This window comes from Vulpes vulpes, chromosome 4 (genome assembly GCF_048418805.1).
Source record: "Vulpes vulpes isolate BD-2025 chromosome 4, VulVul3, whole genome shotgun sequence".
NCBI classification, from domain to species: Eukaryota; Metazoa; Chordata; class Mammalia; order Carnivora; family Canidae; genus Vulpes; species Vulpes vulpes.
Window position 1 is genome coordinate 52,629,902 of NC_132783.1, and position 14,883 is coordinate 52,644,784.

Genomic DNA, 14,883 nt, shown 5'->3' on the forward strand with positions numbered 1-14,883 from the left:
AAAAAAAAAAAAAAAAAAAAGTGTTGCCCATCCCCCCAGGGGTTGAATAAGAGTATAAATAAAAAGAGTCTCACACTTTTGGGTTGTACTGACCTTTCAGTGGTTTTTATCTTGGGTGATTCTAATTTTATTTTATTCCACCCAAAAGTTCTCATTGAAATTGTATTTTATGTTCTCTAGTGTGGTGTAAACGAATTCATTAGCCATGGATGTATTCATGAAAGGACTTTCAAAGGCCAAGGAGGGAGTCGTGGCTGCTGCTGAAAAAACCAAACAGGGTGTGGCAGAAGCAGCAGGAAAGACAAAAGAGGGTGTCCTCTATGTAGGTAGGTAAGCCCCATATGTCATCTTGATATTTGTTTATGACTGGTGGATTAGGATGATTAATGCTCTAAATGCTGGTATTTCTTGCTTGATTCATTTTTGCATCATCACTTGTCAAAAAGAGAAACCGAGTCAGAGGACTGTAGGTAGGTTAATGTGAGCATTTGAGCTAATAATAAAAAGTGAGGATAACTTTTTGTGTTTTCAGAATATTTAATTTTTCAGTAATACTTAGGACTTTTTAAATGAATAGTTCTGTGCATAAGAGACTATAATTAGGAAAAAGTTTTAAAAACTCAGTCTCAAAAGGTAATTAAGAATATTTTTGAAAAAAAAAAAAAAAGATGGGATGCCCGGGTGGCTCAGCTGTTAATGTTAAGCACCTGCCTTTGGCCCAGGGCGTGATCCTGGAGACCCAGGATTGAGTCCCACATCAGGCTCCCTGTATGGAGCCTGCTTCTCTCTCTGCCTCTGTCTATGTCTCTGCCTCTCTCTGTGTCTCTCATTAATAAAAAAAATAAATTCTTTAAAAAATTTTTTTGAGAAAAAAGAATATTTTTGAGAATCAAAATCACTCATAGGCCTCTGTTTTTTAATCCATCATGACTAATATCAGTAAATTTTAGTGTATTCATGTTTTAAACTAAGACTTTTTGATATGGCCTTAGGATATGTAAAAAGAGGCCTACTGTGGCCCTAAAAAGGAAAGTACAGAACAGTCTTTGGTAGAGTTCATCCTTGTGAGCGTTTGGTGAACTGAAGACTAATTGATCAAAAAAGCGCTTGAAGGTTGCTGCTAATATCTCAGAGACATTTATATGTATAATTCACTTGTTTTTTTTTAAAGATTTTATTTATTTATTTATTCATGAGAGACACGGAGAAGGAGAGGCAGAGGGAGAAGCAAGCTCCATGCAGGAAGCCCAGTGTGGAACTTGATCCCAGGTCTCCAGGATTAGGCCCTGGGCAGAAGGCAGGTGCTAAACCGCTGGCACTAAACCACTGAGGCACCTTGGCTGCCCTATAATTCACTTATTAAATAACATACATACAAAGTAACTAGATTGATGCTTATCATTTCTTTTTGTTCCTAAGTTGACACTTTGTAATATTCACACAGATCCTGACTCTTTTTTCATGTCTTGAACTGTGTTAGGTTGGGTGTTATTTTTGCAAATCACTTCAGAGTCTTTGGGGGAAGGAATAGACACATACATACACAAACACTCATCCACAGGGACGTATGCACACACTTACTTTTGCCCATTCTGCCTCTCCTCTTTCTCTTTGGCTGCTCTGAGCTCTTGCACATTCTCTGGTAGCAGCTATAACAGCAGGATGTGCAGTAATGTGGAGGATAGACGTATTGGATGGTATAAGGTGCTATACTTATGTCTGTCGGTGAAATACCACTGTGTTGTCTCTTCAACATGTATACATTGAAAAAGAGTTACACTTGGAATCATTTTTATGGACGCCTCTCCTCTCTTATTTTTTTCATTGCTAGTAGACTTTATTGGCTGAGTTTGATACAAATCTTCAGTTAAATTATTCATTCTCTTAAAATATATTTTCAGAAAATCCTTGAATTAAAGAATGTTACAAATGGAAAAAATGATGAGTTAGTTTCAAATGTTTTTGTAAAGTGTGAATTCTATCTTTTTAGATAGAATTTGGAATACTGAATCAGCGATGCACAGATAATCAATATCTTTATACTTGTCCTCAGTTTTCTAAGTTGTGCAAGCATGTGCTTGCAACTGTTCTTTGATTTCAGTTACTTTATAATTTAATAACTTAAAAAAATTTTAGGATGCTAATATTTACTCCATTAGTTTGTAGTGAGTCCAGAAACTATTTAATATTAATACATTGCTGTTTTCTAGATAATGAATAGGTTTTATTATTTGGAAAACTTTTGGTTTTCATTGTCAATTATGAGTTTGGACAAATATAATGATTTTTTGAGATTAATTATGTTCTTATGTAAAATTGTAAGTAATTGTTTACATGTCACATGTATTTTTAAATAATCTTCAATATATAACATGGTATTTAACACAGTGCATTCTATAAATTATTTGTTGGTTGTGTTCTGAAGGATAGTTAAAATTTAAACTCAAACACAGGATTTAGGATGAAAACTGACCATGGGAAGACACAATATATAGATCAGGATTTGATAGACTTTTTCTGTAAAGTGCTAGGCAGTAAATATTTTAGGCTACAAGGTCTCTGTGTCAAATTAATCAACTCTACTGTTGTGGTAGGAAAGCAGCCATAGATAATAATGTGTTCCAATTAAATAACCTGTGTTCCAATAAAACCTTACTGAAACAGGTAATGGGTTGATTTGGCCCATAGCCAGCAGTTTGTGGACTCCGAGAAAAATAGAGAGAACATGGACTTGATGTCACTCACACAAACCTACATTCTAGTCCAGACTATATCATTTATTACCTTTAGAATACCATAAAAGTTACTTACCACCTATGAGCTTTACTTCCCTCATTTGTAAAAATATGATTTAGATAAATGCAACTATCTTGCAGAGTTTTTGTGAGGATGTCATAACACTTTCTTGCAAAACAGAACACATGAATAATAAAGCACACTTTAAGAAAACTAGACTTTATTTTTTGTAGCAGTTTAGGTTCACAGCAAAATTGAGAGGCAAATAACAGAAGTTTCTCATGTACCTCGTGCCCCCAAACATGCATGGCCTCCCCCATGATCTACATTTGTTACCCCCAGAATGGTTCATTTATTAAAATTAATGAACTTACATTGACACATCGCAATCACCTAAAACCCACAGTTTACTTTAAGGTTCACTCTTCATGGTATATATTCTTTGCATTTGGACAAATGTATAATGAAGTATCCATCATTATAGTATCATATATTTTTAGTGTCCTAAAATTAGGCATCACTTATTCATTTCCCTCCACCAACCCCTGGCAACCACTGATCATTTTTTCTGTCTCCATTATTTTACCATTTCCAGAATGTCATATACCTAGAATCATAAAGTATGTAGAGTTTTAAGGTTGGGTTCTTTCACCTAAAAATATCCACTTCAGGCTCTTCCGGGTCTTTTCATGGTTTGATAGCTCTTTTTTTTTTTTTTTTTAGCACTAAATACTAATTCCATTGTTTGGATGTATCACAGTCATCTATTCACCTCCTGAGAGACATCTTGGTTTCTTCCAAGTTTTAGTAATTGTGAATAAAACTGCTATAAATATCCACATGCAGGTTTCTGAATGGACATAAGCTTTCAACTCCTTTGGGTAAATACCAAGGATCACTATTGTTAGATCATATCGTAAGGATATGTTTACTTTTATAAGGAACTGACAAACAGGGGATCCCTGGGTGGCTCAGCAGTTTAGCGCCTGCCTTCAGCCCAGGGCGTGATCCTGGAGTCCCGGGATCGAGTTCCACATCAGGCTCCCTGCATGGAGCCTGCTTCTCCCTCTGCCTGTGTCTCTGCCTCTCTCTCTCTCTCTCTCTCTCTGTGTGTGTGTGTCTCTCATGAATAAATAAATAAAATCTTTTAAAAAAATAAGGAACTGACAAACTATCTTCCAAAGTTGTTGGACCATTTTGTATCCCATCAATAAAGAATAACAGACCTTGTTGCTTCACATCCTTGTCAGCATTTGGTGTTTGAAAATTCTAGATTTTGATCATTCTAACAGGTAGGTGTGTTGTGGTATTTGATAGTTTTAATTTAACATTTCCCAGATGACATATGATGTGGAGCATCTTATTTGTTATCTATATATCTTCTTTGGTGAGCTATCTGGTAAGATCTTTGGCCTGTCTTTTACCTGGTTATTTGTTTTCTTATTGTTGAGAGTCCTCTGTATATTTTGGATAATAGTTCCTTTCCAGACATATATTCTGCAAATATTTTTCTTGTAGCCTTTCTCACTCTCAACACTTCCTTTCATGGAGCAGAAAGTTTTAATTTTAAAGAAGTTCAGCTTATTGATTCTTTATTTCATGGATTGTGCTTTTGGTGTTATATCTAAAAGTCATTGCCATACCAGGTCATGTAGGTTTTCTCCTGTGTTATTCTAGGAGTTTTAGAGTCTTGTATTTTACATTTAAGCCTATGATCCCTCTTGTGTTTTTTTTTGTGTGTGTGTGTGTGAAACGTTGTTATCTAAATTCTTCTCCTTCTCCTGTTTCTTGTTTTTTTTTTTTTCTTTCTTCTTGCATGTGGATATCCAGTTGTTCCAGCACCATTTGTCAAAAGATTGTCTTTGCTTTATTGTATTACTTTTGCTCCTTTGCCAAAAGTCAGTTGACTATATTTATGTGGTTCCATTTCTAGGTTCTTTATTCTGTTCCATTGGTTTATTGTCTATTCTCTTGCAATTATTTCACTGTCTTGATTACTATAGCTTGACAGTAAGTCTAAAAGGCAAGTACTGTCAGACTTATGATTTTATATTTCAATATTATCATGGCTATTTGGGGCCTTTTGCTTCTCCACATACACTTTAGAATCTGTTTGTTGATATCTACAAAATAACTTGTGAGATTTTGATTAGGATTGCATTGAACTATATAGATCAAGTTAAAAGGAACTGAGATTTTGGCAGTATTGAATCTTCTCATCCATGAATACAAAATACCTTTAATTTAGTTTTCTGCTTTTGTTCTTCAGAGCTTTGTAGTTCCCCTCATATAGACCTTGTATTTATTCTGTTAAATGTACACCTAAGTATTTTATTTTTTGATGAAAATATAAATTGTATTGTGATTTAAATTTTAAATTCCATTTGTTCATTGCTGGTATATATGAAAGTGATTGACTTGTGTTTATTAACCTTGTATCCTACAGTCTTACAATAATTAGGGTTTTTTTGGTCATTGTTGGTTCTTTAGGATTTTCTATATCAAGTCATCTGTGAATGAAGACCATTTTATTTCTTCTTTCCCAATCTGTATACCTCTTATTTCCCTTATTGCATTGGCTAGGATTTCCAGTATGATGCTTGCCTTGTTCCTGGTCTTAATAGGAAAACTCCAGTTTCTTGCTATGAAATATTAATTTATCTATAGTTTTTTTGTAAATATTCTTTTTTGTGTGGAAATATTCTTAATCAAGTTGAGGAAGTTCCCCTCTATTCCTAGTTTACCAGACATTTTTACCACAAATAGATGCTGCATTTTGTTAAATGCTTTTTCTGCATCTATTGATATGATCATGTGATTTGTCTTTTTTATCCTGTGAATGTGATGGATTACCTTAATTAATGTTTGAAAAATGAGCCAACTTTACACACCTGGCATGAATTCCACTTGGTTGTGAAGTATAATTCTTTTTATACATTGTTGGATTTGATTTGTTATTATTTTGCTGAGGTTTTTATAGAACACACTTTTATATATAGGAGCAATGATTAATATTATCAAATAAGCGATTTGTTCAGTGTGGAGCCCCACACGGGGCTTGATCTCATGACTCTGAGATCACCAGCTGAGCTTGAACCAAGAGTTGAATGCTCAGCTGACTGCACCACTCAGGCGCCCCCAGAAATTTATAAATTTAGAGTCAAATTAAGAAGCAAAAAAATTTAGTTTTCTTTATATAATGCCAACTATTATAACAGTAAAGGTGAGAAAATTATATTCAAAATGCTCTCTGTGCTACTTTGCTCAGTAAGCGGCAATAGTCAAGAGTATGGATTAATATCAAGCTCTCAAATCACAATATGGTTCACCTGCATCAAGTTGACAAAGTCAGCATAACATGCAAAGCAGCAATATAGTTGATGATGATTATAGTATAGTATTACTGTGAGTTCTTGCAACTCCTAGGCATTTGTTTAGACCTTCTCCACTCTGTGCCATGTCATGAAAGAAAGTCATGAGAGAAAAGATGAGAGTTGTGGCCACCTTGGCTCTTGGAAGCTGTTAGCTCTGGTCTCTCTTCAGTTTACTAATCACATAGCCACTTGGTATCTACTTTGTAGGTATATGTTTTCAATTATAGATTATTCATCAATTACATGTTAATTACTAATTATAAATACTAATAAACAACTGATGGCAAATAACAGGTAATTAGTTTGATATGAAGCAACTTCATTAAGGCCTTCATTTATCTTTGAATCAGGATACATTCTATGATTTAGCCCAATGTCCAATTCTGAGGTATTATTCAGAGGAAAGACCACAAACCAACTGTTAAACATTTCTTTCAAATAGTCATTTTTAAAAATATGGGGTACAAGAAGTGGTAGATGAATAGTAATAAGTAGCATTCTCTTAAATACAAGCTGTTCTCACCTTGCATAGTTCCAGTAGAGAAGAATTTCAGTTTACAACAGTTAGTTGAATACCAGTCCTTCATATCCCAGTTCAAATTCCTGTTCATACAACTTTTGCTCCTAGCTCTTCAGCCCACAGATTGCTATATAAATAACAGAAACTCATTATAATCCTTGATCAAATTACATCACTTTTTTCAGTTTGTCACTGATTGATCATTTCACATCCACTACTCAGCTTGCACAGGCAGCAAGGCCTTTGGTTGTGTTGCTTCCTTGTAGCCCAGTGATAAACTCGGGTAATATTTTAAAAAATTGCATAACTAAACAAGAAAATTGGCCAAAAAGGATGAAAGTACCTCAAAGAAATGAAATGAAAATGCTGGAAGTAAAATTTGAATCAAAAAGTGTTTTATTTATACAACAAATAGCTGATCTGGGGAATGGTAACACTACTACTGTTCAGGTGACTCTAGATTTGTAGCCAGAGGAACTTATTCAAGCTGAAGTAAAATGAAAAAAGTTGTGATGAATAAATTGAAGATGTTTCAGAGGAAGTGCTGCTGCAAAAGTACCTCACATGAAAGGAACTATCAGAGGTAGAGCATGAGGTGAAACAATGCAAAGGGTAACATTTTGGAAATTGATCCAAACTTACAAAAGATTATACAGATCTCTAGGGCTTAGGAAAGATGCTCATGCCATATAATGAAGTTATACAATGACAAGAAGACCACACTAATCTTGATAAGTTTTTTTCAAATAAATAAAACACAATAATTCTCAATAATTATTTTTTCAAATAAATAAAATACAATAATTCACAATAATTCTCAATCTTAAATTGATATACTAAGTAGATATTAATTTTACTAGTTTTTCATTTACCTATCAATTTAAAATAAGTAAAAGAATTTTTAATGTTTCTACAAAAAAGTTGAAAGGTCATGGGATAATTGTAATTTTTACTACCAATTAATTGTTATTTACTTCATTGATATTTAAGATCACTTTTTATAGACTCACTTCAGCCTGTGCATGGTCACTTTACAATCCCATAATACTATGCAAACTGAACATCAATTGCAAAGTATGCACATATACAAACATGAGCACATTGACACATTGTACTGGATATATAAACTGTTATCCTGTATCCTTTTATGTATTTAACAAGCACACAACTTAATTTATATGAATTTATAATTATTTGTTCTATTTTAAACTGCAAATCCCTTTACAAATATTATATGTGAAGAATGATTATTTCTTACTATTTGATATGTACTAATCACTGTTTTAAAATCTTTATGTGAAAAAAAAATAAATAAAATCTTTATGTGTATTATTTCCTTGATTTTCATGTTGACTGAATGATGTATATTTGGTTATTATGTGGTGAAGTAAAGATTTAAATCCAGGAAATCTAAATTCAAAATCTATATTTTAAAAATTTAACTTTAGTTTTTAATATTGAAATATATTTAACACACAATATTATATTAGCCTCAGTTGTAATAGTGATTTGACAATTCTATACAATATCCAGTGCTCACCACAGTAAGTGTAAGTAGCCATCTGTTACCATATAATGTTATTACAGGGGAATCTCTGTGAGTTAAGTGTCTGCCATTAGCTCAGGTCATGACCCCATGGTTCTGGGATTGAGCTCCATGTCAAGCTCCATGGTGTGTGTGTATGTGGGTGGGGGTGGGGGGGACGGAGGTCCCTACTCAGTGGGGAGCCTACTTCTTCCTCTCCCTTTGCCTCTCCCCTGCTTTTGTATATGCTCTCTCTCTCACTTTCTCTTTTGAATAAATAAAATCTTTAAAAATATATTAATGTTATTACAGTATTATTGAGTATATTCCCTATGTTGTAATATGCATCTCTGTGACTTATTTATTTTATAATTGAAAGGTTGTACTTAATCCTCTTCACCTGTTTCACCCATCCCCTACCCACCTCCAATCTGGCAACCACCATTCTCTGTTTTTATATTTCTAGGCTTTTTTTCAGTTTTTGTTTGTTTTATTTTTTACATTCCACATATATGTGAAATTGTGTGGTACTTACCTTTTTCTATCTAACTTACTTCACTTAACATAATACCTTCTATTGTCCATTCATGTCGCAAATGACAAGATCTCAATCTTTTATATGGCCGAGTACTATTCCAATGTGTGTGTGTGTGTATGTTTTATCCAATCATCTATCAATGAACATTTATGTCATTTATGCTGTTTTCATAAATGGCTATAAGGTGCAGTAAGCATAAGGATGCATATGTCTTTTTGAATTAGCTGTTTTCATTTTATTCAGGTAAATATTCAATAGTAGAATTACTGGATCATATGGTATTTCTATTTTTAATTTTTTGAAGAACTTCCATACTATTTTTCAAAGTGGTTACACCATTTTACATTCCCACCAACAGTGCATGAAGGTTTCCTTTTCTCCACATCCTTTCCAACTCTTCATTCTTTCTTTTTGATATTCGCCAGTCTGACTGGTGTGAAGTTATATTTCATTGTGGTTTTGATTTGCACTTGTGTGATGATTAGTAATGTTAAGCATCTTTTCATGTTTCTGTTGGCTATATATCTTCTTTGGAAAAAAATGACTATTCAGGTTCTCTACCCACTTTAAATTGGATTATTTGTTGTTTTTTTGGTGTTGAATTGTATGAGTTCTTTTTATGTTTTGGATATTAACCTCTTATCAAATATATCATTTGCAAATATTCTTTCCCATTCATTAAGGTTGCCTTTTCGTTTTGTTGATGGGTTCCTTTGCTGTGAAAAAGCTTTTTATTTTGGTGTAGTTCTGATAGTTTATTTTTGCTTTTATTTCCCTTTCCTGAGGAGGTATATACATATATATGTTGCTAAGGTCAATGTCCAAGAGATTACTGCTTATATTTCTTTTAGGAGCTTTATGGCTTCAGGTCTGACACTTAGGTTTTTAATCCAGTTTGAGTTAATTTTTGCATATGCTGTAAGAAAGTCATTCAGTTTCACTCTTTTGCATGTAGCTGTCTAGTTTTCTCATCACTACTTATTTTTTTAAGATTTTATTTATTTATTCATGATAGACACAGACAGAGAGAGGCAGAGACACAGGCAGAGGGAGAATCAGGCTCCATGCAGGGAGCCTGACACGGGACTCGATCCCAGGACTCCAGGATCGCACCCTGGGCCAAAGGCAGGTGCTAAACCGCTGAGCCACCCAGGGATCCCACTCATCACTACTTATTGAAGAAACTGTTTTCCCCATTGTATATTCTTGCCTCCTTCATTGTAGGTTAATTAACCATGTAAGTGTGGGTTTGTTTCTGGACAAAACCCATATTCTTAACTACATTGCTATAGTTTATGTTTTATTTTTATCAGAGGTCCTTAGATATATTAGGTGTTTCATTAGATATATTAAGATATATTCAAATTGAAACTTCTTAACTATATTTAAATTGCTTTATTAAACATAGATACTTTTCCAGACTGTTTAGTTAAAATGTAAATTTAAATATGATGCATCCAAATTTCACTTAATGCCTTAGTTATATATTTTCATAAAAATATTTAGTGAATGTTTTCAACATGGTCCTGTATATTCATTTTGGTCATCTCATTGATCATATTATTGAAATCATAGATATGTGCTTCTAAAATTTGGAAATTGAAACTCTATTAGACCAATGTTTTATAAATTTGATCCATGAATTATTAGAATTAGATCATGAGGGTTGTTAAAAAATGCAAATATCAGTACCTGATATATTCTGAATATTTGATGCCCTGACACAAGATTCAGCATTTCAACCAGTGCTCCCACCTGACTGATTCTGCTGCACTCTCCAGTTTAAAGGCCTGGTTCTTAGAGAATATTTAATCAATTGTATGTAGTCATCTTATTGATAGGGAATCTGAGATTCCCTTATGCTTTTTTTTTCTGTGTTTTAAAGTGTTTACTGTTAATTTTAACATACCTAGGAAGACCTTTCAAAATAGTGCTCTTTTAAAGTAAGGGTTAATACCTAGTTTAATCTCCAAATATGGATTTAAGTCATTTCTCAGGTTTATGCCCTCATCTCCTTATATTCTCCTATGTCTGATAGAAATATATTATTTGATTTACAGGGTAGTTTTCAAATAAATCTCCAATCCAGTGTTATTTTCTCCCCCAAAATTTTATTAAAAAACTGATGTAGGGCAGCCCAGGTGGCTCAGTGGTTTAGTGCTGCCTTCAGCCCAGGGTGTGATCCTAGAGACTGGGGATCGAGTCCCACGTTGGGTTCCCTGCATGGAGCCTGCTTCTCCTTCTTCCTGTGTCTCTGGCTCTCTCTCTCTCTCTCTCTCTCTCTCATAAATAAAATCTTAAAAAAAAAAAAACTGGTGTAAAGGCACCTGGGTGGCTCAGTTGATTAAGCATATGACTCTTGATTTTAGCTCAGGTCATGATCTTAGGGTCATGATCTCAGGGTCATGTAGAGAGCCCACTTTGGGCTCTGCTCTGGGCATGGAGTTTGCTTAAGATTCTCTCTTTCCCTCTCCCTTTACCCCTCTCCCCAGATGTGTCTCTCTCCCTCTCAAAAAACAAAAACAAAAACAAAAAAACTGGTGTGACTTACACTGAAAAGTCCAACATTAGAGAGCTCATGAATAAAATAAACTTAGTTTTAATAAATAAATATTAATGAACTGTTTGTATAAAAGCTGTATTCCTCCTAAAGGTTTGCTTGGCTCAGTGGAAAGAATATAGGTTTAGGGTCATATAGCCCTTAATATCAAAGTATTTAGAGCCAGTTATTCCCTGTATGACTTTAGGCAAATCATTTAACTTTGATTTGCAATTTCTTCATATATAAAGTGGGCATAATTCACCTGCATTAAATAGATTGTAACCAAGAAATAAATGAGGTTAAAATGCCTTTTACGTAATACTTGTTCAATGAATCTTAATTTCTTCTTTTCCTTCTCTTCTGCTTCAGTTTCATGGGTTGACTAATCTCTCTGTTGTCCTGTACTTTAGTATACCTTTTATAGTTCTGAACCCAAGATCATCTTCCCACCCAGCCCCAGTGTTATCTCACCTTTTTTTTTTTACCTCTGTAAGTTGATATGTGAATAGGGACACAGGGGACAAAAACTCATCATTGTAAGGTGCAGCCACTGAAAAACAGTATGGAGGTCCCTCAAAAAAAGTTAAAAATAGATCTATCCTATGATCCAGTAATTGCACCACTGAGTATTTACCCAAAGAATACAAAAACACTAAACCAGAGGGATACATGCACCCCAATGTTTATAGCAGTATTATCTATAATAGCCAAGATATGGAGGCTGCCCCAGGGTCCATTGATAGATGAATGGATAAAAAAGATGTGGCATATGTATTTAATGGAATATTGTTCAGCCATAAAAAAGAACGAAATCTTGCCATTAGCAATGACATGGATGGAGCTAGAGAGTACAATGCTAAATGAAATATGTCAATAATGGAAAGATAAATATCATGATTTTACCCCATATACGGAATCTAAGAAATGGAACAAATGAGCAAAAAGAGAGAAAGAGGGAGAGAGAGAGAGAAATCAAGGAAAAGACTCATTTTTCCTCAAAGATTTTATTTATTTATTCATGAGAGAGACCATGAGAGAGAGGCAGAGACATAGGCAGAGAGAGAAGCAGGCTCCATGCAGGAAGCCCGATGTGGGACCTGGGGATCATGCCTTGAGCCAGAGGCAGATCTTAACTGCTGAGCCACCGGGGTGTCCCAAGGAATAGACTCTTAACTATAGAGAATAAACTGATGGTTCAGAGGGGAGGATTCAGGGGGATGGTTGAAATAGATGATGGGAATTATGGAGGGCACTTGTCCTGATGAGCACTGGCAACATATGGAAATGCTGAAATACTACATTACACACCTGGAACTACTATCATCCTGTTAACTAATGAATTAAAGGCTTAAAAAAATAAGACATCATTGTGGGTTAAAAATTTAATTGGAGAGAACCTCCTGGTAGTTTTGCTTTCTTCTATTTGTTGTATGATTACTGGAATTCCTGGTTTTAGATTCCCCCCCCCCCCCCCCGCCAAGGCTATTTTTCTATAAGAGCTTCTAAAGATTGAGACCTTTATTTTTTTATTTTTATTTTTTATTAAAGATTTTATTTATTTATTCATGAGAGGCACAGAGAGAGACAGAGAGAGAGAGAGAGAGAGAGAGGCAGAGACACAGGCAGAGGGAGAAGCAGGCTCCATGCAGGGAGCCTGATGTGGGACTTGATCCCGGGACTCCAGGATCACACCCCGGGCTGAAGGTGGCGCTAAACTGCTGAGCCACCGGGGCCGCCCTCTTTTTATTTATTTATTTATTTATTTATTTATTTATTTATTTATTTGTTGTATTTAAAACAAACTAATCAGCAATATAAGGCCAGTTGGAGACTTACGTTTATGTTTTGAATTTGTCTTTATAGGCTCCAAAACCAAGGAAGGAGTGGTTCATGGTGTGACAACAGGTAAGCTCCATGGGACTTATATCCAAGAATGATATTAAAAATATCTAGTAAACATTAATTATTCAGAGTGTAATTGTAAGTAGTCACTGTGTTTGTAGAGAAGCATTACAAGGGACTACCAACTTTGTTTAACTTTAATTCTTTATTAAATATGTTTAGATAAGTAAATAGTTATTACTGATAAATAAAACAATATATTCCGCTGTCAAGAATGATTGCTCTGAATTGACCAGATATGTTTAATTTATGGTAGTATCATATATACTCTGAAATATTATGTTTTGGCAAACTGCTATGATAAATTACATATAAGTATTGCCAGTTTTCTAAGGATTAATGTCAAATTTCCTGTAGAGTATAATAAAACATTTTGACATTAAACTATACTCAGTATAACGCTTCCTTGATGATTCAGAAAACATTTTGGGAAGCACCCTTGAAGTAATCAATGAAGTATTTATTGTATTTATCTCTATTTGGCATAATTTTACCAAGAATTTGAATAGGTGTATAATAATAAAATAAATTAGTATCAAAAATGATGAAAATTATGGTGGTGATGATGATGAGGAGAATGATAGAGACAGATAGAAAAATGAAAGTAGAACCGAAATTTCATAATCTTAAGAGCCCACAGACTTGCCATGATTCAGTTTCATCTTGTATGTATTCCAAACTGCCTGACAGATGTGGTAAAACAGGATATATAATCAGAAATATAATTCACATGATCAGAAAGCAGTAAACGTAATAGTGTCTCAGAAAATTACCATGTTCCTATTACTGAATTATAAAATGGAAATGGGGAAAATCAAATGAGAGTATTAATACAGTATTGTGGTTGATACCATGACACTGGAGCCAGACTTCCTTGGTTCAAATTTCTGCTTACCACTTATGAGCTTTGTGATTTTCTGTAAGATTCATAATCTTTTTGTGATTTAGTTTCTTTATCTGTAAAAGAATAAAGAAATTTAATGTACACAAATACCTAGAGTAATGAAATCAAGTGGTGTGAATTATGTAGGTGTTATTTATCATCACTTTATAGGTGTTTCTATTTGAATAACATTTTTACAGCTAGTGGAGAAAGATATTTCATATGACTATTTTATATATGCTTTTGATAATAAATGAGGGCACAAAATTAAAATAGAACCTTTTGAAAGGTTCTGTTAGAAGCTACATTAACATATGCTGCTTGCTTTTGCTCTGTTGCAATCCAATCAATATGTAATGCCCAGAACTAGGCAAGTAAATGAACTGTGTTGACTTCTTGGGACCATCTATAAATATGATTTATTAAGCATGATTTTAATAAGACCTGGGTAGCAGACAGTTGGAGACTGTAGTATCTGAAGAGCCTAGCTAGATTAAAAGTGTTCCATTTGATAGCTGAAGAATCCATGTGGTTTACAAAGTAGATAAGCATGTGGCCAGATTTAGAGTCTGTGGTAAAAAGTAAAGAATATAACTAATAATATCATCAAATGGAGGCTATGGACATGAGCTGCAAGGGTAACCAACAAAGCTGGAATTTTCCTCTTCTCCAGAATGACACAAAGTGAATATGAGTTTGTGTGTGTGTGTGTGTGTGTGTGTGTCTGTGCACATGTGTATGCACACTACTGAAGTTTGTACAATAAGGCAGCAGTTTGTTTTCTGAAAAACATTAAGTAGACTGCTACTTTATGTTTCCCTGGTTTTATAATATTGAGGAACTTTGCATATCATGCCTTCTTT

General features: G+C 34.2%; 1 protein-coding gene across 6 annotated transcripts in view; it reads left to right on the plus strand.

Moving 5' to 3' along the window:
- Nucleotides 1-14,883, plus strand: part of SNCA (synuclein alpha) — a 145,033-nt gene that overhangs the window by 1,732 nt on the left and 128,418 nt on the right. For all 6 annotated transcript variants that reach the window (XM_025998083.2, XM_025998085.2, XM_025998084.2 and 3 more), the window contains exons 2-3: nucleotides 181-326; nucleotides 13,099-13,140. In XM_025998083.2, coding sequence (XP_025853868.1) covers nucleotides 206-326; nucleotides 13,099-13,140 — 163 coding nt within the window. In that variant the 5' untranslated portion in view covers nucleotides 181-205. The remainder of the gene's footprint in view (nucleotides 1-180; nucleotides 327-13,098; nucleotides 13,141-14,883) is intronic.